Source organism: Hippocampus comes, unplaced genomic scaffold, assembly GCF_001891065.2.
Source record: "Hippocampus comes isolate QL1 unplaced genomic scaffold, H_comes_QL1_v1.1 scaffold228, whole genome shotgun sequence".
Classification (NCBI taxonomy): Eukaryota; Metazoa; Chordata; class Actinopteri; order Syngnathiformes; family Syngnathidae; genus Hippocampus; species Hippocampus comes.
The window spans coordinates 432,645-460,494 of NW_017805877.1; the positions used below are offsets into that span (position 1 = coordinate 432,645).

Below are 27,850 nucleotides of genomic sequence, written 5' to 3' on the forward strand. Positions count from 1 at the left end.
CATTTGCGTATCCAACCGGAATTGTCAAACGCGGATGGACATTTTAAGGCTCGAGTCGAAAGGAATATTTGAAAATTATCAGTAGGCCTACCAAACTTCCGGGACCTATCAGCACAGCGCCTACAGTAATATTTGGAACGTTTGACCAATCACGAATCACAAACGCTGTAAACGCGTATCCTCAAACGGGACGTTTAACGGTTGACATTGCCACCGTAAATCAATCTATAAAACTGTACACTGACTTTCTAAATTAATACTACGCAAAAATAATCTGTCACGAGATTTCATTTTCTTGTCAAATTTATATGTGAAACTTTTAAGACATTAGTGGCCAGAGGCTGCAATTCCAGTTGCTTTCAGCAGGTGGCGTTCTCTTGATTGTGCAGACTGAAAAGTACAGGGAGCAGCGAAAGGCTGTCAAGTTGTGCAGATCACCCAGCAGTGAGGCTCAGGACGGAGCTTGGACAGAAGAGAAAGAGATGAGGATACTTCTTTTGGCCAAAATGCTCACCTTTTCCGGGCTTTGACACTGCAGAGGTATCATCGTGCGGTGCTGCAGCAGCACCCTGCTGAATTCTGCTGGAAGAAGAGCAGGAAGAAAGCATCTTTACTCTTGGGTGGAAAGCAGAGACTGAAAGACACACTCGTCAGTTACTACAACGACATGGGGTGAGTTTTGCATAATTTGGTGTTAAATAAAAACCAAGAAAACTAAACTTATTTTCCTGCCTAATCTCACTCTAGAAAAGAAGCGTCAAACACTTTGTAAGATGTTTCCTCATCACAGAGAAAGGTAAGATCCTTTTCACCCCCTATGTAGAATTTGCTACTTGCCCTTAATTAAAATTGATATTCTTGTTTAATTTGGAATGTGAAGATCAGGAAGTATAGATGAGAATAAAAGCACTTCAAGATGCTTCTTTCAGACCAGGCACGATTTGACTTCTGTAAATGTCGTAGGCGGCCCGGTGGTTAGCATGTCGACTTAACAGTGCAGAGGTGCAGGGTTCGATTCCGGCTCTGGCCTCCCTGTGTCGAGTTTGCATGTTCTTCCCGTGCCTGTGTGGATTTTCTCTGGGTACTCCGGTTTCCTCCTACGTTCCAAAAACATGCATGGAACACTCTGAAGTTAAACCTAGGTGTGGGTGTGAGCGCGGATGGTTGTTTGTTTCTGGCAACCGGTTCAGGGTGTCCCCTGCCCACTGCCCGAAGCCAGCTGGGATAGGCTCCATCACCCCCCGCGACCCTCGTGAGGACAAAGCGGATCGGAAAATGAATGAATGTCAGCGTCATCTTGTGTGCGACAACACCAGGAGTGTTTTCATGAATTGATCTATAATTCATCCTCGATAACTCACTATCTTTCCACACCCAGATCAATAAAATAATACACATATTTCCACCTGCGTAATATCAATCTTCCCCGTTCCTCCCTCACGTCTCGCACCACCGCGATCCTTGTCCACAGTCTCGTCACCTCCCGTATTGATTATTGCAATTCACTTCTATTCGGTGTCCATTACAAATTCCTCCATAAGCTTCAACAGGTCCAGAATTCTTCAGTCCGGATCATCACTCGAACCCCCTCCTTTCATCACATCACCCCCATCCTCCGACAGCTCCACTGGCTCCCTGTCAAACTTAGAATCAACTACAAAATACTTCTCTATACATTTAAAGCCATCCATATACTTGCCCCCCCCCACCCCTATCTGTCTGATCTTCTTCAAATTTCCGTTCCCTCTCGTTCCGTTAGGTCCTCATCCTCTCTCCACCTCTTTTTGAGTGTTTTGAAAAGGCACTTATAAATAAAATGAATATATATATATTTTTTATTGTTCTAAGATGCATGCATGTGATAATCATGCAAATATATGGACATTTGTTAGTCAATCAGTCAGTGTTTGTAAAACTGCCGCTCTGAAAGATTAAGAATGTTGCGGAGAGAGCCAGTCCAGTGCTCGAGCATAAACGACCTCACTAATTTCTGAGGTTGTAGCCTGGACCGGTTCATCAGAACACTTCAATGTGTTTACACACAATCTGCACCTCTAAAAGATATACAGTGGTAAATAAAACCATCATTCGTATCACACAGGAGTGGGTAAAGTATGGCTGGGCAGCTACATACGGCTTGCTCTGTTTTTTTATTAAGATCAGCTGACCTTTTACATAATCAACAGTTCTGTAACATTTGTTGCATCCATTTTGTTGTTCACCCCGCCACCCCCTTATGTTAATTTTATTGTTAAAATAACAATGCAACATTCACCCTTTCATGCATCCTGTAACCTGATAACATGATAAGCTGTCCACTGTAGTAACCGCTCTCCCTGAAAGAGTTAAAACTAGCACTTTTTTTTTAATGTTTCGTTAAGCGGAATTGTTTGGTTCCGACAAATTCAACAACTTTTCCAGATTAACATGAAGTGGATGATGCAAATCTACACGCACAAGTCATTGGTATTTTTTATTGAGTTGGCACCAAGTTAAAAATGACATGGGCAATTATGCTGTTAGGCTAATGATTTATTTATTTAATTATTTAACTGGCTAGTTAATCATGATTACATTATAATACTGAAAATAAGAATGAGGAAAAAAATAATTTTGCATGTCCTGTATTTCTTGAGCATTGTTTTCAATTGGGTAGCCCAGTGGTCCGGTAGTTTACGTGTCGGCTTCACAGTGCAGAGGTCGTGGGTTCGATTGCAGCTCCGGCCTTCCTGTGTGGAGTGTGCATGTTCTCCTCGTGCCTGCATGGGTTTTCTTCGAGTACTCCGGTTTCCAAAAACATGCAGGGCAGGTTAATGGAACACTCGAAATTGTCCCTCGGTGTGAGTATGAGTTGTTCGTCTCTGTGTGCCCTGCGATTGGCTGGCAACCGGTTGGGTGTACCCCGCCTAATGACCGAAAACAGCTGGGTTAGGCTCCAGCATGCCTCGCGACCCTTCTGAGGATAAGCGGATCCGAAAATGGATGGATGGATGTTTTCAGTTGTCATTAAAAGCAGTTGATTTTTTGGGGGGAAAAAATACAAAAACATTAGCAGAGCATAAGTTGAAATGTTACCTAAATGTTTAAAAAAAATGAAAACTAAAAAGTTAAATACAATCTAGGCAGTGATTCTTTCTCATACCGCGATCTCATTCAAAATGGTCCTCATACCACACTTTGAAAGTCACTCTTCGAGAATATTTTATTTTAGGACATACAATACTCCACTGATAAGATCGGTTTAATTTCTATATTTGCCGTGCCTCTATGAAAGGATCATTAAATTTCATCTGTGCAAAGTCAACCTCCCACCTTCAAAAAAGACAATCGCTATGCATCTGCAGTTGTCTGTCTTGACCTCGGATCAGACCACGTCGATATTGGGGGTGGTGGGGGCAAAAAGCATCTCCAGTAACTCCGGGGAGGATTATTCGTGTGGGATGAGAAGGAGAATTATAACATGGCTCATCAAACTGGGTGGAGTCAGCTGTTGAAAAGCCACCAATCACATTAGCGTCCTTTATGTGATCGATCCTGGAAGGAGGAAAAGAGAGTCAATGGGGCTTCTTTCTTAAGATTGTGAGGTCCCACAAAAGGACCTACGCGACTCGATTTGTGCGTCAATAGTGGGGTTAGATATAAATGTTAAAACTATTCTGACCGCCCAACCCCCACAAAAAAATCACACTTCTACTGGGACTACAGTACTGCACCTTCAAAGCAACAGGTAATGATGATGTTAACGATGAGCAACAGTGGGGGGATTACACCCACACGGCATCTTCAAGTGCCACAAGCCACTCCGCTTTTAGTCAGTTCAAAATATCTTTCATCGCATCCTTCCATTGGAAGTGAGTGTGGAAGTAAAACAATGCCAACTAATCTGCATGGATGGGTGTTACAGGATGCATTCCTTTCGTTTCTCATTTATTTACATCCCTTTTTTCCCCTTGGGTTCACTGCAAAATGTTTACCGTGTATATAAAAAGACTACACACCCCTTTCAAATGCCAGATTTTTGGGGTGGGGCAGTGGGGAGGGAACCATGAATGTGACTTATAACCAGTACAGCTGGGGAAAAAAGGATGCAAAACAACTGTGATCATGTCGCTGCACAAGTGTGCATGCCCTCTTACAGCTGATGTTTAAGTGCCTCTGCTTAACCCCAAATAAAAGTCCGCTTTACCAGTCGGCATTTCCCGACATTTTTGTCAAAGTCATTTAAACTGCAACTCTTTTTGAGTACATCACATTGAGCGATTTCCATTGATGCTGGTTCAATGTGGAAATACGCAGTGACTGATGCATTCAAATGCAATTGACTCTATTGTCTTACTAGCTACTCATACTTAAAACCTGAAGACAGTCACTTGTTCGTCAAGGTCAAGTTTTCTCATTATTTGTCTCCCTTAGAGAAATTTGTCTTGGTGTAAGGGACAGCTGCATGCATGAATTGAATACAAGCAGTCATTTGTAAACCGCACAAGCAAATGATGTTAGTTCAAGTGTCTGTTCAACAGTGAATCAAATCAGACACAATTATGCCCACATCCAAGACAGCTGAAAATGTTTGACTAGAAATATTGATAACCATAGCTAAAATGTTTTTTTTTAATTTGTCATCTTTGTTTCAAATCTTCAATTTGTCATTTCGTTGCACGAACGTGAATGACAATAAACAGGAATTCAATTCAATTCAATTCACCACAAAACCAGGCCAACGTGGCCATCAGAAACAACCATAATAATTTTTGTTCCCTTCCCTCCAGAGAGCAGCCAATCTTCAGCACGCGGGCTCATGTCTTCCAGATCGACCCAGCCACAAAGCGGAACTGGATCCCTGCAAGCAAGCATGCGGTCAGCGTGTCTTTCTTCTTCGACTCCAATCGCAACGTGTACCGCATCATCAGTGTAGGCGGCACCAAGGTGAGGACGACATATGTGTCCAATTTAGAATTACCTCGATTTCTGCATAAATCCTAATTTGTTCTGGAAGGAACACACAATGCTGCGTTCAGTGAAAATAGTCTCCCAACAAAGCCCCGTCACCAAAACTTTAACCCAACTGGAAAATTGCGCGGCGTAGGATTGATTTGCTCATTCAGGGCTTGGAAATATTTCAATCATTGACAAAAAATAAATAAATAAATAAATAAATAAAAAAATTCCGAAGTTGATGAAAACATTTGCAGGACCATCTGCCTACTACTCAATGAAAAGAATTTGCCTTCTGAACTGGCCCAGCCAGTGATGGGTGCCACAACACTGATGCGCCGACACACGCGCCGAGCTCACAGAGCAATCTCCGCGCCGGTGCGCTTACTGCTTCAAGGCAGTCACGTGACTGATAGAGAAATGTATGAGCAAAATGGTATCATATTTCAAGTTTCATTTAATTTGGGCATGTCGAGACGTTTGGGTGCGTATTCAGCGCCCCCAAATGCCTGTGCGCAAAGTTGTCGACCGTTTGGGAGGAGGGCTTTTTGAAGTCCACAGTAATCACGTCAAAGCAAGGGGGCGAACAGATGGAAGAAGGCTAGACTCGATCACAAAGCGGGAATAAACAATTTGGGAACATAGTGTTGTAGAACATCAAAAGACGGTTTAGGAACGGCTGTCGCGCCCAGGTGGACATTTGTCATCTGCGAAGTCTGCAACTTTTTTATTCGTTGTAGACCAGACTGAAAGGTGTCAACGTATCTGTGGTTCAAAGCTTAAACCAAGGTAATCAGATCACTACTGAGGGGCCGGACTGGGGGCGTCGGATGTAAATATCGGGGGCAGTGTTTTTCTTGTATTTTGCGTATGTAAACAATAATAGTCTGACAGGAGCACAAGGATCTCAACCTGTGATCACGGAGCAACTACCGTCATTCACTCTTCGAGATCCGCTTCCGCCGATAAGAAAGACAATCATCCCTGTGTGTCGAGTCATTTGTTTAACTTTGTCCGGGTAAAAAACTCTGAGAGTGACCAATGTATGAACTACGTAGACTCGGCAAAAATGCACCAAACTGTGTTCATAAGGAAATGTGTCTGTTAACGCGATGTACCTGCTGAAACGATCCAACGATCAAACGATCTTTATGGGTTATGGAGCACCTCCAGGGGAAATGAAAGTTGTCTGCTGTGTGGGACCATTTTGATCTGCTTTCGGAGCACAAGGTATTTATTTCATTCTCCTGTTTCACCTAGTTCCTCTCAGATTTTCAACTTGTTCCATTCTAATTCAAATTCATTTCAAGGTAACTCTTTAGTTTACTATTCACATTCTCCACATTCACATTTTTTTTCTTGCAGGTGAAATGTCGCATTTGTTTCTCAGAGCTGTCCTCTCCTAACAAATGCGCCTCCTCAATATTGAGGCATTATCGGGCCAAGCATGAGAATGAAGTTTCCGAAAGACTCAATATAAGGTCAGGTAAACAGCCATTCGCTTACTTTCTCATGGTTGCTTTGTTGATAATTAATTGGCAATCAGTAATTATTATTAATTTATTCTCCACTTCATGTTCAACAATCAAGTTTCCAGGAAGGAGTGGCTTAATCAGGCACCGCTGAACTTCATTCTCAAGCACTGCCAGCCCCTTGGCATTGTGGAAGAGTGAAGGTTTCATGGAACCCTCATACGTTTTGCCAACAAGAAAGGTTCGTGTGGAAGTTACATCAAGTGGCAGTTGACATCAGCCATTTATTTCATCTGAAATGTAAATGTATTGATTTGCTTTTGGTAAAACCTTTTCTTGCACCCTGTAACCTGATAACATAATAAGCAGTCCCCTGTAGTAACCGCTGTCCCTGAAAGGGTCAATTTACAGACAATCAAACAATTTTTTTTTTTTTTTTTAAGATGACTCATGGCAGCACTTGGATGACAGTGGGGAGACTTGGGAGAAGTGCAACTGCAGATGCAATGGCTGAAATGCAGCGATATTTAGCAGAGGGGAATATTGGACGGACTCAAGATCCTCTTGATATATTGGAAGAGCCAGCAGACAGCCTATCCCAACCTCTTCCTGCTCGCCAAAGAGTTCTTGTGTACGCCGGCATCATCAGTGTCATGTGAGAGAGTGTTCTCCACGGCAGAAGAATTCCGTTGCAAGAAATGCAACAGAATCAATTTCAAAACATTGGAGAAACTTTTTTTTTGAAATAAAAAAATTGGAAAACCAAAAAGTTCACAAGCATCCTCATTCATATCATTTTCATTTAGATTTTCCGATTATGAGACATGTCAACATTATTTATAGACATGAAACAATACAATATAAGGCGCAAAGACTTGAATTTTATATATATATATATATATATATATATATATATATATATATTTGTAAAACGAGAAACACAACACATAAAAATGCAAATGAGAATGCATGCGCAGAGTAGCTCGTAAAAATGAATTACCCCCTTTCAGTGATACACCTCTGCCAAGAATACACGGTTGACCTCGCACTTTGAAGGAATCTCTCGTCAGTTATTAAATGTTCCCAAGCTATGGCACCGAATGGCACAACAAAAGTCAAACTTTCAGGTCATTTTTGCACATATGTGAGGACAAATGCATGGGACAAAATGTCTGTGAAGATGAGGGAAAAAAATATTGATGATGACGTAAGAACAGGAAATGGAACTTATCTCAACAGTGTCCTGGCTGCTCAGTACAACATAAACAATACACCATTTCGTAGAGGGCTCGTATATATATATATATATATATATATATGTATGTATGTGTATATATGTGTATATTGTATATGTAGTTTATATTCTGTGGCTGCTCCCTGGATTTAGGTTACGAGCGACACATCAAGTACTGTACTGAGGAGGGGGTTGGGGGTGCTTTAGCTGATCTCGTAGCACCTCGAGTCTGACCCACATTCCCGCTTCCCAGAAAGCCGCGTATGATGGCAGTTGTGCGCTGAACGGCCCAGTATTGCCTCCGAGTGTATAATCTTCACAGTTGCCTGCATCCAGCTTGTTATGTCAACCACGTCACTACAGCCAACATGTTATGTCAGCCGTGGCAAGGCAGAAGACAGACAACACAGTCAGTCCATGTAATCGTTTTTTGGCAGGGAAATAAGGACACACTTCTTTTAAAGACCCCGCCCTAGCCCTGGGCTGCGATTCCAGGATTTGAAGTCAGTGCCATGATTGTCACTCACTGAGTTGACGTCACAGGCTTTTAAAATAGTTTGAAGCTTATGTCCTTTTCTTTTCATCATGTGGTCAATGGCGGACAAATTTACTGGTGAATCTGCTGGATGAGATGCAAAGGTCTCTGGCAATGTGGATTTACAGTGGAAACCAAAATCCTCTTGTGGAAAACCTTCAAAACAAAAATGAATCATTTGAAGGTGAGCTAGAGCAGTGTTCCCCCAACCGGCGGTACCGGTCCGCAGGCATTTGGTACCGGGCCGCACAGAAAGAACTTGCCTTAATTCCGTTTCATTTATTTTGGAAGACGAAGGATGTTTTATTTTGAAAAATTACCGGGTTCTCCGTTACATCCGTCTGTGTCACGCTTGACACACGTTAAGCCACGCTTCTCCGTCACGTGACCGATTACGCTAAAAACAAAATGCCAGAGCTCGCAAAATGAGTGAAAAAAACTGCTGGAGATCGCAAATGACGGCGGCCTTAAAAGTAAGTTCGAGACAACTGGATTAAAGTTAATATTCTGAGATCGCCACAGTAGCACTGTTGCTATTTCCGACATGCTACCTGTGTGAGGTGGGGGTTTTCTGCAGCAACGGCGACTAAAACAAAATTACGAAGTAGACTGGACATAAAACACACACTTGAGGTGTCATTGTCTCCTATTACCTCGAGATGGGACCGTTATTTTGTTGGATTATTTCCGCCACACCTTAAATGCCGGTCCCTGAAAATATTGTCTGACATAAACCGGTCTGTGGGGCAAAAAAGGTTGGGGACCCCTGAGCTAGAGACTGACACCGAGAACTGGCTACAACCTTAATTGGTCATCAGCATATTGAGGAGCTTCATTTCGACTCTAAATGAAGCTCCTCAACTCAGTTGAACATAGGTCCTTGGTGCCAATATCCCACTTTTTATTTTTTTTTTTTGGTTTTGGCACATAACAAGAATTTTCCACCTCAAAAATCTGCAACAGCTGAACTGTGAATATGCGGGAGTGCGTAACAAAAAAAAAAACGTGGTGTTTTTAAATGGCCTTTCAATTCACTTAAATGGGGAACATTGAGTTGTTAAGCGGGCGGCCCGATGGTTAACGGGTTAACGCATCGACCTCACAGTGCAGAGGTTGTGGGTTCCAGTGTGGCATTCACATGTTCTCCCCGTGCTTCTGTGGGTTTTCTTCGGGTACTCCGGTTTCTCCCACATTCCCAAAACATGTGTTGCAGGTTAATGGAAAACTCTAAATTGTGCCTAGGTGCGAGACTGAGCGCGGATGCTTGTTCGTCAATGTGTGTCCTGTGATTGGCTGGTAACCATTTCAGGGTGTCCCCCGCCTACTGCCCGAAGACAGCTGGGATAGGCACCAGCACGACCCGTGACCCTTGTGAGGATAAAGCGGTTCAGTAGATAGATGGAGGGATGAGTTGTTAAGCGAGTAAACTGAGTTCCCAACTTGCTCATGAAAAAAATGAAATTCTGAATTCAACCACTGCATTCTGTAGATCACAATTTGTCAAGTCGAGAGAACTTGGTGAGTGTAAAATTTGGGGTTAAAGGAAAACTGATGAGAATTGGGAAATCGGTTTTGATTTCAAAGATGTGAGGGCATTGAGTCGAACTTAATCATTATACTTTGAAATGTACCAATCTGTCAATTGTTTTTCTTGGTAGGCAATTATCAACTGCATCGTTACACCCAGCATGACATTTACAAAGACATCACAGAAGTTTGGTCAGTGGGCTGACAGCAGGGCCAACACAGTCTACGGTTTGGGCTTTGCTACAGAGCAACAACTGCACCAGGTAACAGCTTTTCAGCAGACATGCGTAGATCAGTTTCATGTGATGTATGCATACATGAAGTCTGGCTGCGCGCGCATCTTGGAGGCAGAAAACACACGCTTGTGAGTCGTAATAGTCTCGTGCCGTGGGTTGTCAGAATGGAAAGAGCACACACAGAGATCTAGTGTTTTATAGAATTCCTGCTGGTAAACACCCCTTGCAGAAAAACCGGTGAAAGTTATGGTTACATGCTTGACAACGTGAGAATTGGACTGAGGAGGCAATTAAGAATGCTCGTCTTTGCAAACAACAGTGACGTCATTCAGATGCGCGCGCATCTTGAAGGCAATGTTTGCAAACATTGAAACTCATCTATGTTGTTTTTTCACAAGTTTTCAGAGAAGTTCAAAGAAGTGAAAGATGCAGCTCGTCTGGCACGGGAAAAGTCCCAAGATAAAGAACTGGCCAACACAGCCCTCAGCATCGCTGCACCGCAGGTGAGCACAGCTAGAAAGCAAAGTCGTCAAAGTGCAACCGTGCGACGTATGCGACATGGAATATATTGTGCGGAATATAAAGTGATCTCGGCAAAGTGCCATTGCGAAGGTCACCATTTTGAATGCAAACAATTTTGGTTGGTTATTATGATTGTATTCTTGCTATTATTTTAGGGTTTCTGTACAGCTGTGGCTGTTGTGAACGCACCATAAAAACAGTTGAGTTCATAAGATGGTGCGGGTCTAACCAAGAAGAGTTGAACGCACCTTTGTCCGGTTACTAGTCGGGACTGCTGCAACAGAGCGGAAGGAGGAAAAAGTGAAGCAAGAGGAAGGAAAGGCAAAAGATGAAAGATGAAGTGGGTCACTTATCTCAGGGGGGAGTGACAGTGAGGAATGTAGGGCGATGCTAAAATGATCCCAGCAGCTTCCTCGTCAGCCCACAAAGCCTCACCTCAGACCTACTAGAGCACAATTGTCAAACTGTGGTCCTCGAGGGCCGTTGCCCTGCTGCAACACACCCGATTCATAATCACGATCGTTGCCGGGCTCCTGAAAAGCTTGCTGATGAGTTGATCATTTGAATCCGGTGTGTAATAGCCGCCAGAGATGGAAAATGTGCTGCGTCGTGACCCTTCAGGATCGCAGTTTGACACCTTTGAACTAAACCAATTAGGGATACCAAACAAATGAATCCCACCGACTCATCATGACCGTATGAGGGTTAATGTGACCAACACTTAGTATTTTTTTGTTTTAAATCATGTCTGCCCATTGAAAGCCTGCAAATTCCATTAACTCCTTTCACCCGCCCCAAATTTGAAAGAAAATAGAACTCAAACCCAATTCCAATAAAGTTGGGATGTTGTGTTGAACATAAATAAAAATGCAATTATTTGCAATTCATGTTCAATTGGATACACTTTCATTTCATTGGATACACTAGAGAGACAAAATATTTTATGTTCAAACTGGTAAACTTTATTGTTTTTGGCAAATAATGATTAACTTAGAATTTTAGGGCGGCAACACGTTCCAAAAAAAGATGGGACGGGGATCATGTTTATCACTGTCTTACGCCACATTTTCTTTGAACAACATTCAGTAAACGTTTGGGAACTGAGGATACTAATTGTTGAAGCTTTTTAGGTGGAACTCTTTCCTATTCTTGCTTGATGTTCAACAATCTGGGGTCTGCATTGTCGTATTTGACTCTTCATTATGCGCCACACATTTTCAGTGTGAGACAGGTCTGGACTGCAGGCCAGTCTAGTACCTGCACTCTTTGACTACAAAGCCACGCTGTTGTACCCATGCAGAATGTACTTTAGCATTGTCTTATGAACGGCATCAAAAACTATATGTAGCCACCAGCATGAATGCTGCCTTCACAGATGTGTTGGTGAGCCATGCCAAGTGTTAGCACTAGCTTCCGTGCTAACATAACAGTTAAGAGTAGTAGAGTTAGATTTGTATGGTTGTGAGGTGTTGAATGATGATAGTTTTTGTGGTGAAATGTTTCATTGTCTTTTTTGTTCTTTTTAAACTTCATGATGGATTTCATCTGCAGTTCTCACAGGTGAGTGGTTTTGATTTTAATTTCGACCGACCAATTTACTGTCTGTCGTTTGAGACAAACGACAAACCAAAGTTGTAACGTATGCATGCACATACACTCATTGGGCCAAATTATTGGGACACCAGGCCACGACAGGAGTAAATGTCAGTTCTAGTTCATTCCAGTAGAAGTTCTTTGCTGTGGCTGAGGTAAGATAAGAAACCTTTATTAGTCTCGCAATGGAGAAATTCCCAATCGACAGCAGCAAAGTTATGAAAGGAAGAAGTAGAAGAACAAAATATAGGAGCTGCTGGAAAGGCAGCCACTCTCGCGGTGCCATCTTGAAGTCAAAATAACAAAATAACACAACACAACACATAAGACGCAGACAGTCGTGCAATCTTAATCACTTTTCCTGCATACACTTTGTTGTTTGAAGCAGTTAAAGATGAAAGAGGAGAGGTCAAAGTGTCCTTTCACTAGTGAATCAGAGACGTCATGCCGAAAATGTGCACACATCTGCTCCAAGCTAAGTTTTGAAAGCAAACATGAAGCTGTAGCGTCCATTGACGAAAAGAGATTGGCTCACATCTCCTGTCCCATGTAAATCCGCTTCAACTCCAAGCTGCGACTCCCAGTAGCCGATCAAGTAGATCAAGTTCTTCCACACGATACTCAGGCAAAGATACGAATTTGAAAGCGTGGAATTGTCCCAAATTATTTGGGATTAAGATTAAGAGTTAACTAAAATGTAATGGCTTGACCTCTTGATTTTAGGGTGACGCTCAGTACTTTTGTCAATCACATGTTTTTGTTTGTCTATTAGTATCTATTTTTTTCCCTTTAATACCTGCTGGTCCCCAAACGAGAAAAAAAAATCTGGGGCACCCCTTAGAGATAAACTAGCAACACATCGAGCATTTTCAGCTTCGCTGTATAGTTTAAAGTAGTGGTCCTCAACCTCCAGGCCGCGGACCGGTACCAGTCCGTGGGTCATTTGGTACCGGGCTGTACAGAAAGAATAAAGAACGTACATTACTTCCGTTTTATTTATTTTGTAATCTGAAAGATGTTTTATCTTGAAAAATGACGGGATTCTCTGTTACATCCGTCTACAGTACGTCACTCTTGACGCGTTTCTCGGTCATGTGATAGGTTACTGCTAAAATGAAACCCAGGAGCTAGCAAAATGAGTAAAAAACAAACGTCTCAAAGTTTCTTTGGGAAGGGGAAAAGGCCCAGCCAGGAGACGACTTTCAAGAAAAAGAAGGCTACATTTAATAGACAGTATCAGGATTTCCTATTTAAAATACGGATTTATCTCAACGGGAGATTCCCACGCACCAAGCCCACTCTGCATAATATGCGGCGATGGTGAGTCCTATTTTTCATGCACTTTGTATTTGCAGTGTATCTGATTTTGAAGGCACGTTTAAATGTTACCATCGCGACCAGAGAGTGTTGCGGCCAGATAGGACGTTCCTCGTGTCATGATTCGTGTTTATTATTATGTTTAGAAAATACCGCAGTTTTCATGCAGGTCATATCATAATATTTTGTTGTATTTATCTGTCACACCTTAAAGGCCGGTCCTTGAAAATATTGACTGACATTAAACCGGTCCGTGGGGCAAAAAAGGTGGGGACCCGCTAGTTTAAAATACTTTTAAAAAAATCGGGGTCAAGAAGCATGGGCTTGTGTGGAGAGTGCATTTACTGATTTGTTCCTCAGGACCTCTCCGATGACCTCCAGTCCCCTCCAGTCATGTGTGTGAACGGGCCTGAGGACAAGTTGTTTCGCAGTCAAAGCGCAGACATCACGCTGTCTTCTGAGAAGGAGCGTATCAAGAAGATGCTCTCGGAGGGGTAACTCAAGTTTTCAGTGCTCAACGAATCTCATTACCATGAAAGGAATCCATTTCGCGAACGTCTGTATCAATGGAAGAGCAGATAATTCTGTTCTGAGCATTTGCTTAAAAAAAAACAAAAAACACACAGTTCAGGAGCAATTAAAAATTAAGAAAAGCACTGTCATCCCAATCGACTGAAGCAGGCGACATCGAAGTTGGGTTTAAAGTTATATCAGCTCAGGTTTACTATTTATAAGCTGAAGATTAAAGGACAGAGAATCCAAGTATGGACAATTGTGTATGGTTATCCTACTTGTTGTCTATTACATTAATGAGATGTGTTTGATAAGGTAGTTTGACCAAATTCCAGCTAGCGAAGAAAAGGAATGTCACTAAAAAAACATTTGCTTAGAGGAAAGTAAATCTAAAAAAATAAAAATTCTGCTGTACTGCAAAACCAAGCTAATATCAGCTGTTAGTTGTAGCGTGTAGCTTGTAAGCCATCAGTGATTACATTTCTTGTACGAGCTGGGTTTGCTCACGGTTCTCATGTCACGTTTGAATTAGTTTGGAGTAGCGAGGTGCTTGCCCCTAAATATCGACATCAAACAATCAATAAGCATCCCCCGAATTTAACCCTTAAGACCACTCACTGTGCATATTCTTCCTCCTCTGCCAGCAAGGTGGTTAAATCACAGGGAGGCAAATCTGATTCCGCCTCATAAGAGTGCATATTCTTCCTCCTCTGCAAGCAAGGTAGTTACAATCACAGGGAGGCAAATCTGATTCCGCCTCATAAGAAATGTGCGTTTTCATAACAGGTCTATCTGCGAGCTGAACCTGGAAGCGGAGCTCTTCACGCTGCAAGACAGCAACTCCAAGTTAGTGGCGGCGTTGCACGAGGCTAATGCTAACGTGGAGCAGTGGAAGAAACAGCTGGTTGCATATCAAGAGGAAACCGAAAGGCTTCGAGAACAGGTAAGCAGAGCAGCAAATTCAGATCTTAAGGTGCTTCTTACGTGGTCCTGGTGAAAGACCACACCATATGGTCCTCAAATACAACCAATCCTGTATCCTCGTGGGTAAGCTTCCATCTCATGATACTGATGTTTTTTTCTTGAGCTACAACAGTTCATTATGCACAAGCAAGGGTATTTGTGGTTTTTGTGTCAAAAGAGGAATCGGTGTTAAGGAAGTACGCTTGAGTGATTCATCATGCCTGAAAGACAAGCTTTGTATGTTGGGGAGGAGCTAAGTTTAGCCTGGGTTGTTAGTGGAAACTTGGGGAGACTTGGCCACATGTACCTGCACACTTGGTGTTTTTCGTCGGGTTTTTTTTTTCTTTGTTTTAATCAAATCCTCTAACCATTTATTTTAAGAGTCATTTAAGATGAATTTGAAATTACAGTGTTTCAGGATCATAGTTTGTGCTCTACAATTTAAACTAATTAAATATAATCCAATACATCTTTATTTATAGCACTTTCATAACTGCTGCAGCTGTAACAAAGTGCTTTACAGAACATTGAACATAAAATAACAAAAATAAGCAAACAGAACACAACATAAAACATACAAGCAACGGTGAGTATTCCTGCTTTTTTGTTCACAATGAAAAATACAAACCTGATTCCTACAGTTCTGTTACTTTAAAACTCTGCTTTGTCACATAACATTTTACCACAAGGTTTAGTGTAAATCCACAAGAGTGCTTGCCAGACCTTTAAAATTCAATCACACTTCATGTTCCATCCCAATTGAGTTCTCCCCCCGCGCTCCACCCCACTCATCAATAACAGCTTGACCAAGTTTTGATCTTTCTATTAAAGCTCAGCTCCACTTTATCGATCCCCTAAATGCTCATTTCCAGCACATGTTCCTCATTTCAGGCCACTTTCCCATTTTAGTCAAGGGAGCCGCCACTAGTTTGAGCTTGTTTTGCTCCATCTCGGGCTGAGAGACTTTGGTGGCTGCCAGTAAAATGGCTCACGTCTCAGTGGTGGCAGTGGTGTGAGAAGAAGAGTTTGTAGGACAGCCTTATCCTACTTTTGTTGGCCCACTTAGGACAAAAAAAGAGAGCTCACTCGAGGGACTTGGTTCTTGCCCGTTTCCTCTCACTTCCTTCTGCAGCTTCTCTCAAGTGCACTTGACTTTTTTAAAGCAACAAAAGCAGAGCCAGGTGGATTTTAGCAACCTGTTAACTGATATTCTCAGCAGTCTACTGCATAATGATACATTGTTTGTCAGATTTAGAAACTTCATATCTGCGCCGCAATTGACGGCCTTCTAAATCTGTAAACGTGTAAATGTAAAATGTAAGAAAATTTGTTTGCATGCATAGCCTAACAAACATTTTCTTTGCATACGTTTGTGTATTGTGTGTGTGTGTGTGTGTGTGTGTGTGTGTGTGTGTGTGTGTGTGTGTGTGTGTGTGTGTGTGTGTGTGTGTGCGTGTGCGTGTGTTGAGATTGCTGACCTGGAGGCCCACGGGGGTCATGGCCCCAGTGACCTGTTGAAGGACGAGTTGACTCAATCTCTGGAAGAGTTGGAGGCTCTGTTGAAGGCCAAAGATGAGGTCTGCACACTTTCACCTACATTTAAAAATATAAAGAAATGGAACAGTGTGGCTCATTAAAAATAATAATAATAAATAAATAAATAAAAACTATACGTTTGTTGTTTCTTGGCAGGAAATTCACAATTTGCAAAGCAAGAAGTCAGACTATCATGAGGTGGAACGTGACAGAGATCAGGCTATACACAGATTACGGGTAAGATTCACAAATCACTTATTATTTTGCAGTGGATAGGGCATAAAAAAGTCCCAAGTAATTAAAAAAACCTTCAAATATGTTTATAATTGCCTCCATTAGTTTAAATTGTAAAGCACAAACCAGGGGTCTCCAAACTCAGTCCTCAAGGGCCGATGCCGTGCCCGTTTTCTATCTCTCCCTGCTGAAATGCACCTGATTCAAAAGATCAATTCATCAGCAAGCTCTGAAGAAGCAAGATAATGATCCTGATGATGAATCAGGTGTGTTGCAGCAGGGAGAAATTGAAAACAGGCAGCACATCGGCCCTTGAGGACCGAGTTTGGACCCCGCTGGCACAGACTACGAACCCAAAACACTTTGGAATTTCAAATTCATCTTACATGACTCAATATAAAGGGTTCGAGGATTTGATTTAAAAAAAAACAAACACACAAAAAACAAACAAACACCAATTGTGCATGTACATGTGGCAAAGTCTCCCCAACGTTCACTCACAACCCAGACTTACCGTAAGTTTAGCTCCTCCCCAACATACAAAGCTTATTTCTCAAGCGAAATGTATCATCTTTTCTCGAAAAATAAATAAATAAATACAAAAATAAATAATGAATGTGCATCAAACAGTACTTGCCAGTAATGGAAACATGCTCGCAGCTTTTCCTCCACTACGTTAACCTTCATTCACCCTAAATGATGACAAGCACCATAGATGAGGACTGCATGCAGCTTGTGCATTGGTTTCATTGGGTGGGAGTGTGGGTGGACCTAATGTAGCGGCCGATGAGTTTATTTATTCAGCATTACAACAAGCAGTAGTTGTAACGTGGTTGCCTCTCCTCAACAGGAAGTGGAGATGCGCAATTCCGAGCTGGAACGCCGTATCCAGAACACGGAGCAGAACTTAAGCAACTCTCTGGAGGATCGAGATCGCATGGACACTGAGCTCCAGAGGGCCATCGAAATTCTAGACATCAAGATCTTTGATCTCAATGACCTCCGGCAGAGCTTAGTTAAACTTGTGGACAAGTAAAAAGTCAAAATGCAGAAGTTTAAAATAATAACAATAATAATAATAATAATAGTAATAATAAAAACAAATCCAAGATGGAGCACATTTGCACCTCAAGCGCAAGAACCATCTTGTCTGCAGCACTCACTGTTCACATGTCGGCCTAAACTGCATTTTACGTTGTTTTACTTGTCAGATAATGTAGCACTTCATGTTGCTTACCAGGGAAACAATGCAATAACCTCAAGGTAACTGCTTCTGAGTGCAGAGTGCAAGATGTTCTGGTGCTTATAGTTTTTGTGATATGACCATTGGATTATAAATGGCATATTGTGACTAATAAGAGGCCTTGTTTTACTGTACATTAACTGTCTTGTCAGCGATTCTACAGACAAAACAAGCACACATTCATACTACATTACAGCCATTACACATATTGCAGATAAACCCATTTGTAACATGTGTATGTAGCTGTCCATGTATTAAGTAGCAGCAGGTAGACGATAGAGATCATTATAAATTTAAGCAGCATGGTCTTCTGCGCTATTACTCACATTTGGATAAATGAAGTACATATTAATAGAAGGTATCCAACATAGGTGTAATTTATCTTATCTGTCATGCTATAGTGCACCCATCATTTATATTTTGGACTGTTCGAATAATAATAAACTTACAGTAAGTACTTCTGACAGTGCAACATCTTAATGGAACTCTGCTGTGATGCGTTCAAGGACATTCGGGACACTTCAGGTCTTTATGTTACCTCCATCTGTGGACAAAGTGACATAACCCTGGTCAACAGTGACAAATGAATTTTTCACAAACCACACAGTCTGCATATTTGATAGTTTTGAATCCATCCATCCATTCATTTTCTACTGCTCGGGTTGCAGGGGCAACAGCTTCAGCAGGGAAACCCAGACTTCCCTCTCCCCAGTTACTTCCTCCAGCTCTTCCCAGGGGATCCCAAGGCGTTCCTAGGCCAGCTGGGAGACATAGTCTCTCCAGCATGTCCTGGCATGCCCGAAACACCTCACCAGGGAGGCATCCAGGAGGCATCATAATCAGATGCCTGAGCCACCTCATCTGGCTCCTCTCGACGTGGAGGAGAAGCGGCTCGAATCTGAGCCCTCCCCAAATAACCGAGCTTCTCACCTCATCTCTAAGGAAGGGCCCAGACACCCTGCGAAGCACTCATTTTGGCCGCTTGTATGCTTTGATCTCGTTCTTCCGGTCATGACCGTAAACGTAAATCGACTGGTAAATTGAGAGCATCACCTTTTAGATCAGCGTCTTCACCACAACAGACCAATACACATTCTGCATCACGCTGCAGCGATTTGCCTGATGATCTCCTGCTTCCTCCTGCCTTCACTCGTGAACAAGACACCAACATATTTAAACCCCTCCGCTTGCAGCAAGAGCTCATCCCCAGCCTGGAGAAGGCACTCCTTTTACCATCTGAGGACGATTGTTTCAAATGTGGAGGTGCTGATTTCCATCCCAAATGCTTCACACTCAGCTGCGAACTGCTCCAGTGAGAGTTGGAGATCCCGGCTTGAAGAAGCCAACAGCACCACATCAGCAAAAAGCAGAGATGCAATACTGAGGCCACCAAACCGGATCCCCTCACCGCCTCGGCTAAGCCCAGAAATTCTGTCTATGAAGCTTATGAACAGAATCAGTGACAAAGGGCAGCCTTGGCGGAGTCCAACCCTCACTGGAACTTATTCCGACTTACTGCCGGCAATGCAAACCAGACTCTGACATCGGTGGAAGAGGGACCGGCCCGTATCAGGCGGTTCGGTACCCCATACTCCCGAAGCACCCCCCACAGAACTCCCCGAGGGACACGGTTGAATGCCTTCTCCAAGTCCACAAAGCACATGCAGACTGGTTGGGCAAGCTTTCATGTACTCTCAAGGACCCTAATAAGGGTGTAGAGCTGGTCCCCTGTTCCACAACTGGGACGAAAACCACACTGCTCCTCCTTCCCTTGACTTCCCGACCGACCCTCCTCATCAGCACCCCTGAATCGATCTTACCAGGGAGGCTGAGTATTGTAATCCCTCTGCGCTCGGCTTTTTAAAAAGGGGAACCGCCACCCCGGTCTGCCAATCCAGAGGCACTCTCCCCAATGACCCTGTGTTGTTGCAGAGGCGTGTTAACCAGGACAGCCCCACAACATCCAGAGCCTTGAGGAACTCCGAGCGGATCTCATCCACCCTCGGGGCTTTACACCGAGGACCTTTTTAACCACATCTGTGACTTCAACCTCAGAGATTGAAAAGCCAACCTCAGAGCCCTCGGACTCTGCCTCCTCTGAGGAACACGTGTTGGTGGAGTTGAGGTGGTCTTTGAAGTATTCTGGCCACCGACTCACAATCTCCCGAGTTGAGGTCAGCAGCGCCCCATTTCCACTGTAGACAGCGTTAATGGGGCACTGCTTACCCATCCTAAGACGTCAGTTGGCGACCAAAATTTCCTCGAAGCCGTCTGGAAGTCGGCTTCCATGGCCTTACCGAACTCTTCCCACTCCCAGGTTTTTGGCTCAGCGACCGCTGAAGCTACGTTCTACTTTGCCAGCCAGTACCCATCAGCTGCTTCTGGAGCTGCCTTCTTCAGCTTGATGGCATCCCTTACTGCCGATGTCCACCAGCGGGTTTGGGTTTGCCCGCCAGGGTAGGCACCGACCACCTTATGGCCACAACGCCACAGATCATGGTCCACTCGGACTCAATGTCTCCCGCTTCCCCCAGGACAGGAAAAGCTCTGCTGCAGGTCGGAGTTGAAACTCCTTCTGACAGGGGAGTTCGCCACATGCTCCCAACAAACCCTCACAATACTTTTGGGTCTGTCAGGTAGGACCGGCATCTTCCCCCACCATCGGAGCCAACTCACCACCAGGTCACCATCAGTTGACAGCTCCGCCCCCTCTTCACCCGAATGATGATTACGTAACGTAAAAAGAAAAATAGCCAAAACCATAGGGATCCTCTACAAAACCAAGGAAGTGCTAAATAAGAGATCTTTGTACACATTATACTTTTCATTATTATTACCATATATGACCTACTGTGTGGAAATATGGGGAAATGCCTGCAAAACAAACACACTCCCTATTCTAAAACTACAAAAAAAAGCAATTCGAATTATTAATAGATCAAAATATACGGAACCCACAAATCCACTATTTATCAAATTAAATGCGATGAAATTTTATGAACTTGTTGACTTTAAAATCGCCCAATTAATGTACAAAGCACACAAAATCCTGCTCTGCCAAAACATTCTGAAGTTTTTCGAAATTCGAGAAAGCAGCTATGATTTAAGAGGTACCAACTTATTCAAAAAACTCAAAACAAGAACAAACATCAAGCAAAGAAGTATATCTGTCAAAGGTGTTAATCTGTGGAATAATTTCGAAACGGACCTGAAATTGAGTAAATCGCTTGCTGAGTTCAAAAACAAATTCAAAAAAATAGTACAAACAACCTACATCAATCAGAGTTAAAATGATAAATTCTAAACATTAAATATAATGATAAATCAGAACTAAGTTGATAAATAGAGAAAGGTATGGAAATATCCATAAGAATACAAGAGAAAATTGACACAAGAGTGCCAGGGTGTCTATGTATAAAATCCCGACACAAACCAAAAGTTGTAAAAATATCATGGTTAAGGGTAAAGCATGAGCCTTTATGGAGACTTCTTTCTTCTTACTTTCTTTTCTGATTGATATAAAAATGATTTATTAGATATAAACACATAACACGGGGTAGGACTAGATATGTTCCTTACTTCTTCCTACTCCCTTGAACATAATTACTGTGTTGAATGATGACTGATTTCTCTTTCCTTTTTACTATTTTACTTACCTTACTTTCTGTCAAATTATTACTGGATATGTTTTATGTTCAATAAACAAACGAAACGAAACGAATGTCCAAAACATGCAGCCGCAAATCCAATCATACAACCACAAAGTCAATCATCAAACTGCGGCCAAGTCCTGGTGTCAACTCCACATATGGGCACCCTTATGTTTGAACATGTTGTTTGTTATGGACAATCTGTGACGAGCACAGATTTCTGATTGGAGGTGTGGGGGGCTTTTCTGCCTCTTTGGGCTGAGCCTGGCCGGGCCCCAAGGCCAACGAGCCCCACTTCGGGGTGTGGCACCAAAGGGGGGCCCCGGTGACCCGCATACGGGAAAAGGGATCCAAGGTCCATATATTTTATTCATCATAAAGGGTCTTTTAAGCCGTGCTTTGTCTGGTCCCTCACCTAGACCTGCTTGCCATGGGTGACCTTGCCTAGGGCATAAAGCCCCAGACAACTTAGCTCCGAGGATCATTGGGACACACAAACCCCTCCATCACGGTAAAGCGACGGCTCACGGATGATGTTTTTAATCATGTTGTTTATTATTTGAACTCTTAAAGAGGGTTGTTGTGGAAAGTCATGTTAGCTATTTCACACATGCTGAGGTGTTGCGATGGACAACATAAACAAAATAATACTGACAAACCTCTTCCATAGAGGTACTGTACTATACACATTTCGCTGATTTTTTTTTTTTTTTTTTAACAGAGAAGGCTGACACTTAATGACTCCTACTTTATACCGGGAAGCAATTAGATCAGAGGAACAAAAAGCATTTGAATTTTCCATACACATTTGTGAGCAGCCATTCTAGATACAGCTTATCCATTACTGGAGGAAATCACACTACAATACAAACAATGTTAAGTGAAACAAATAGCAGTTAAGATGGTTGGTAAAATGTCCGTTTGAAAGGTTCCACAAAAGGACATGCAAAAATTAAGTGGTGCTAACATATTCGCTGAACAGGGGTGTGGCAACAATTCAAAGAGGAATGTGGTCAAAAGAAACACTGGAGAATCTGAGGGCGGACAATTCAATTTAACTGTCAAAATGCTATCTTGGAAGGAGTAGCTGAATGGAAAACTCCAGTGAATTTCGCTCATGCCCTCAGAAAACTCACCAAATGTTATTGAACACGTAACTGTAGATTCCCTTTTTGGGTTCATGCTTTTAAGACAACAAGTTTAGTCTTTTTAAAGGGGTCTGATGAATCTTATTTCTCATTTTTGAAGCACTGAAGATACATTTAAAACAACTAGATAAAGTAATAGGTGCTTTATGTTATTTTTTTATATTTTAAGTACTAATTGTTGTGCCGCTTGCTCTTTTCAGACAACCTTAGCAGAAAGCCAACCACACTACAGTGAACCCCCGCTTTTCCGCAATTTGGGGATGTTTTGGGGAACCGATTATTTGGTGAACGATCCCCCATTTTCTTTTTTTGTGCCATGTTTAACATAATTATTGCATTTGCACCATCCGGTGGTATCTTCGTGCCAACCAAACTGCCATGTACTGTATCGATGTGCGGGCAGGGGTTTTCTTCGATCAGGCTATATTCTTACCACCATCTAAAAAAGTACACACACGCATATATTATTTATCCTCTGTGATCAACAACTAATATTACTGCAGACTATTGCGTTTTGACTAGCTCCCAGTACAGTGTATCCAGAAGTCTACATTATAAAACTAAACAAAAACTGTTACACTTTTCGAAATTACATTTAATTGGGTTGTGTGCTTTTTATAGAGTAGAATACTACAGAGTGCTGTTTTCCTTATTTAAAACAAATCACAAACAAGTTTGTTGGGTTTTTGGGGAGGCTGGCATTTCCATTCTTTACAATGGGGAAAGCTGATTTGAGACACAACTGTTTTAAATTAGAAACACAGGAATTAAACTCATCTCCAGGCACCACTCTACAAGCAAATTTTCACCATTTACTACAGGACTTCTTCCCTCCACCCAGCAAATTAAAATTCTCACTCCAGCAGAGAAGGGGGGGAGAAACAAAAACAAAAAAACAAAACAAAGCAAACAAAAAAAAAACAAGTGAATGATCTGTGCCTATGTTATCCCCAGATGTCCGTTGAATGTGTTCACTTGAGTCGCCAAACGCCAAGTTCACACTCAAGACATGGAATTTGGAAAATGTCAGGACTTTGCTATCTTATCTCTTCGAGACGTCCTGTCTAGTAAGCTTGGAGACGGACATGCAACACACCTTCTGTCTCCATCTTTTCTCAGCGTTCGCATCAGACGGCCTGGAGGGTTCTGCCAAACTGCAGTCCCCGCTCTCCGGTTCAAAACCAATTGGATTTTGCCTTTCCTGCTCAACCCACACAGATCTTGCGCCCCAGCACTTATCCTCACGAGGGTCGCGGGCGTGCTGGAGCCTATGCCAGCTCTCTTCGGGCACTAGGCGGGGTACACCCTGAACTGGTTGCCAGCCAATCGCAGGGATCACATATTTAATATGTGGTCGGATGCGTGTCAAACTCAGGTCCTGGAGGGCCGCTGTCCTGCATGTTTTCCAAGTCTCCCTGTTGCAAAACACCTGATTCAAATGAACAGGTTAATGTCAGGCTTCTGCAGACCTTGCTGATGATCTGATCATTTGAATCAGGTGTGTTGCAACAGGGAGACTTGGAAAACATGCAGGACAGCGGCCCTCCAGGACCGGAGTTCGACACCTGTGACACAGAAGAACAACCATTTGCACTCACATCCACACTCGGACAACTTGGGAGTGTTCCATTAACCTGCCATGCATGTTTTTGTGATGTGGGAGGAAACCTGAGTACCTGGAGAAAACCCACACAGGCACAAGGAGAACATTCAAAGTCCGAACAGGAAGGCTAGAGCCGGAAATAAACCCTGTACCTCTACACGGTGAGGCGGACGTGCTAACCAGTCGCTCATCATGCTGCCAAGTTGTGTCAAATAATAATGAACCACTAAAATGTTGGACCTTGGAAAAATATTAGATAAGGTCAAATTAAGTTCACTTGTAAGGGATATAGTGCATTTTAGGTTTAGCTGAAATTTCATCCACCATCCCTAAGTTTTTGAGAGTAGTGTAGCTATATGAACATATACACTAAAGTTCAACTTGGGTTGCTAAGAAATATAATTGCTGTTCAACGAAATTTGTTTTTTTCCCCTCAATGAAAGTAAGATTAAACTTATCCCTTGTTAATGTGGTTAAAAAAGCAACAACAAAAACGTGATTTTCTTTCAAAAGTCAGGACATTTCTAAGTGCCCCAAAACATTTGAAAGGTAGTGAATATCTTGAATTGCTGATGCGTCCGCTCTTGTCATACTTGAAGGTTTTGCTTAGAACTCTCTCAAATAATTCATCCGCCCATCTACAGTTGTTGTGAGTCACATTAAGTGCCTCAGACCTTATTCAACACAGTGGAAAGACACTTAAACTTGTAAAACACGAACTAGTAAGTAAGTCCTTTCCTGTACTGCCACCCAGCTGGAGTTCACAGCAAGTCCTCCAAATAGCTGGAAGCCTGACAAACAAAGAATATTTCCCAAATGTAATTTTTTTTGGCTGACCACACCATTAGGAACAAATTATTAAACAATTCAAGGGGATCTTTTCAATGTCTTGTACTGAAAAAAAATAGGTTTGTGTTTTGAGCGGCGGCCACCGATTAAGTGTAAAATTAAATCACTGACCAAATGTTTTATCTAGTTTGAACAGTGGCGGGCCGTGCATTTCAACCTTAGGCCTTCAGTGACGTCACATACATTAACACAATACTGTATAGGCTCGTCAAGCAGCACTTAATTTCAGGAGCATTTAAAACCATCAAGTATGCATTCACAATTAAGAGCAGGAAACTAAATTTACAGATATTATCAAAAATAAAAAGATGATTTAAAAATACTAAATAAAATGACACCCAAATTACGCTGTGTGATCTGAAACAAGTCTGTCCAATAAATTGCGCAATGTCACAGTTTCATAAAAGACACCAACCAAACAAAAACAAAACAAACTATTCTTTGAAAATAAAGTTAACAGATCATTTGCATTTTGAGAATAGGCTATACAACAGCAAATAACTGAAAATGTTGAGCAGCTGAGTTTGAACGAACTTTAATGCACGAAGGTGACGACAATGCGCCATTATAAATTGCAGGTGAGTAGATTTATTTGATACATTTTTGTATCTTTGTCATTTTATTTCGTTACCATTAATTTAATACAAATGAAATAAAATGACAAGAAGAAATGTAAAATAAAATTCATTTACTCACCAATGTAGTGCCTGTTCACTGAGCTGCAGATCTACGCGAGTGTCCCCAAACGTTTTGAAACGCACCGTAGCTTGTAAGTGCTCAGCCATGCTCTGATGTTTCCTTGCTGCATTGGTAAAACAATCCAGTGTGGCTCCAAACACCAAATCGGTCAGTTGCAAGCAATAAGCATTCCCAGCAGTACAATTTGCTGCATTTCTCAGAGGCTTTGAGCCACGGGTACCATTCATAATTGCTCGTCTGAAAATGACGGACAAACCCTTTTCCTTGCTGGGACAGGCTAGCTACCGCAGGAGTTGGGCGACCTCTTCGCACAACATCCAGCTTTTCGTGGAAGGCCCGTCTTGGCGCACAGGGGCCTGCTCTGTTTAATCTGAAGGCCCCGAGCAAGTTTAATTTACCTGGCAACACAAGCTAGCTGAAATATGATTGGTTGAAAACTCTACCATAGTAAATAAGTTATTTATTGAGTGGCTTTCAATGTTATTTAAAATAACATTGAAAGCCACTCGACTAAGTGGAAATAATAGGGGTGTTCACACGGCAAGATTTGCTCCAGTGTTACACCGGCGCTGCGCCAGTAGAGCGTTCACACGTGCAAATTTGCTCCGGTGTAGCCCCGGAAAACAGCTTACACCGGAGCAAATTTGATCCACCTCAGGGAGGTGGTTTAAAAATTTTCTCCAGAGCAAATGCTCGTTTACGAGGCGGGAGTAGAGGCTACCCCCCCGACCTACGACAGAGCACGAAAGCAAGGCATTCTCGCCGTACGTAATCAACTTTTCTCATGCGTAGCTACGTACTTCCGTCATGTGTTTGTTTAATAACAGACACAAGACATGGCTAGTAACAGTAGCAAGTAGTGATGGGTCCAGCGACGCCGATGCGTTGACGCATGCGTTGGGCTCACAGAGCAATCCACGTGTCGGTGCGTGTGCTGCTTCATGAGATCACATGATCAACACGTGAACTGAGTCGGCGCAGCCTGGACTGCGTTGACACAGTCCAGGCTGGTCGACTTAGTCCAGGCGGAGTCGACTCAGTCCAGGGGGCGTCGACGCAGCAAAGGCCCGCCACACAGTGTTTATAAGGAAGTGCGTCTGGCGACACTATGCCGCCTGCCGAAATAAGCCAGACCTCACCCTCGCTCAAATAAAAATATATATTTGGGCAAAACGGAAAACACACAGATTATCAGAAAAACGTGTCCGTCTGACTTCGAGCTTCGTGTCGGCTGTCATGTAATAGGCTATTATTATATGAGAAGTGCTTTATGAACGTTTGTACTGTACTCATACTCCAGTTGATTGAGAGGTCCCGCCTCTAAGGGGGAGTTCCAGGAAGTCACTGCGAGTGAGCACACCGCATGTTTGATGACTCTGCCACGTTGTTATTAAAAGTTACATAAAACGTAAACAATGTCTGCTGACCATCATTACATCGGCTATCTTAGCTGTTGTCGTAGTTCAAAGCTTCTATGTGGCTTGGTTGCGTGGGCGCCGTGAGTACGTGCTCGCGCTCACGAGCGCACGGCAGAGAGCAGCGGACTATCGACTGCTCAGACGCGCTTCACTCAAGTGACGTTGCTACGGTACGTCAGTGTTGTGGTCCTCGAGCCGGTCCTTGGCCTCGAGGACCGGCTCGAGGACCGAAGGTCGGTCCTTGGTCCTTGGCCTTGGCCTCGGGAGTCAAGTCCTAGTCCTTGGCCTTGGCCTTGGGTTGCCAGTCCTCGGACACAATGAGGGATTAGAGCCTCTAATCCCTCGTCCACAGGTATAAAGTGGGACCGAGGACCGCAAAAATCACGAAGAAAACAAATAAAATCCATCCAGGGAAACCCATATTGATGCATTTATCTGGCGCTTTAAGAGGGGCGGATCTGCCACTGACAGGTGACAGTTAGCGCAACGAATAAAGAGCGGCATCACAGTTAGTTTCAATCACGGTTTGTTCCGTTCGTGATCGGCAGTTTAAATAGCGTGTAAAGTCTTTCTGTAACAGTGGTGTCTTTTATGTAGTTATTTTTGCACAGTCGTCACGTTTG

General features: G+C 42.8%; 1 protein-coding gene and 2 long non-coding RNA genes across 5 annotated transcripts in view; 2 read left to right on the forward strand and 1 right to left on the reverse strand.

Annotated features, from left to right (window-relative positions):
- LOC109527160 (homer protein homolog 3) lies at positions 1–18,214 on the forward strand. Of its 3 annotated transcripts, XM_019888902.1 has the most exons (12): positions 1–215; positions 539–672; positions 748–796; positions 4,770–4,926; positions 9,835–9,966; positions 10,338–10,442; positions 12,013–12,021; positions 13,732–13,865; positions 14,671–14,827; positions 16,317–16,424; positions 16,540–16,620; positions 17,468–18,214. In XM_019888902.1, the coding sequence occupies exons 3-12, from the start codon at positions 774–776 to the stop codon at positions 17,651–17,653; spliced, it is 1,092 nt and encodes a 363-aa protein (XP_019744461.1). In that variant the 5' UTR covers positions 1–215; positions 539–672; positions 748–773; the 3' UTR covers positions 17,654–18,214. The 3 variants fall into 3 exon arrangements, with proteins under 3 accessions (XP_019744461.1, XP_019744463.1, XP_019744462.1); XM_019888904.1 differs by lacking the exon at positions 1–215 and having other exon boundaries at positions 557–672; positions 13,753–13,865; XM_019888903.1 differs by lacking the exons at positions 1–215; positions 12,013–12,021 and having other exon boundaries at positions 557–672.
- On the forward strand, positions 5,832–6,928 carry LOC109527161 (uncharacterized). The gene is made up of 4 exons (XR_002170480.1): positions 5,832–6,165; positions 6,301–6,421; positions 6,526–6,648; positions 6,851–6,928. It is a non-coding gene; the product is annotated as an uncharacterized LOC109527161 (long non-coding RNA).
- Positions 17,918–27,850, reverse strand: part of LOC109527162 (uncharacterized) — a 15,365-nt gene continuing 5,432 nt past the window's right edge. The window contains exon 2 of the long non-coding RNA XR_002170481.1: positions 17,918–18,404. This is a non-coding gene — a long non-coding RNA (uncharacterized LOC109527162). The remainder of the gene's footprint in view (positions 18,405–27,850) is intronic.

Coding starts and splice junctions, on each gene's coding strand:
- LOC109527160 (XM_019888902.1), top strand. CDS start 774: ATGTTTCCTCATCACAGAGAAAG. Junction 4,927..9,834: donor TCAGTGTAGGCGGCACCAAG/GTGAGGACGACA, acceptor TTTTCTTGGTAG/GCAATTATCAACTGCATCGT. Junction 9,967..10,337: donor CAGAGCAACAACTGCACCAG/GTAACAGCTTTT, acceptor TTTTTTCACAAG/TTTTCAGAGAAGTTCAAAGA.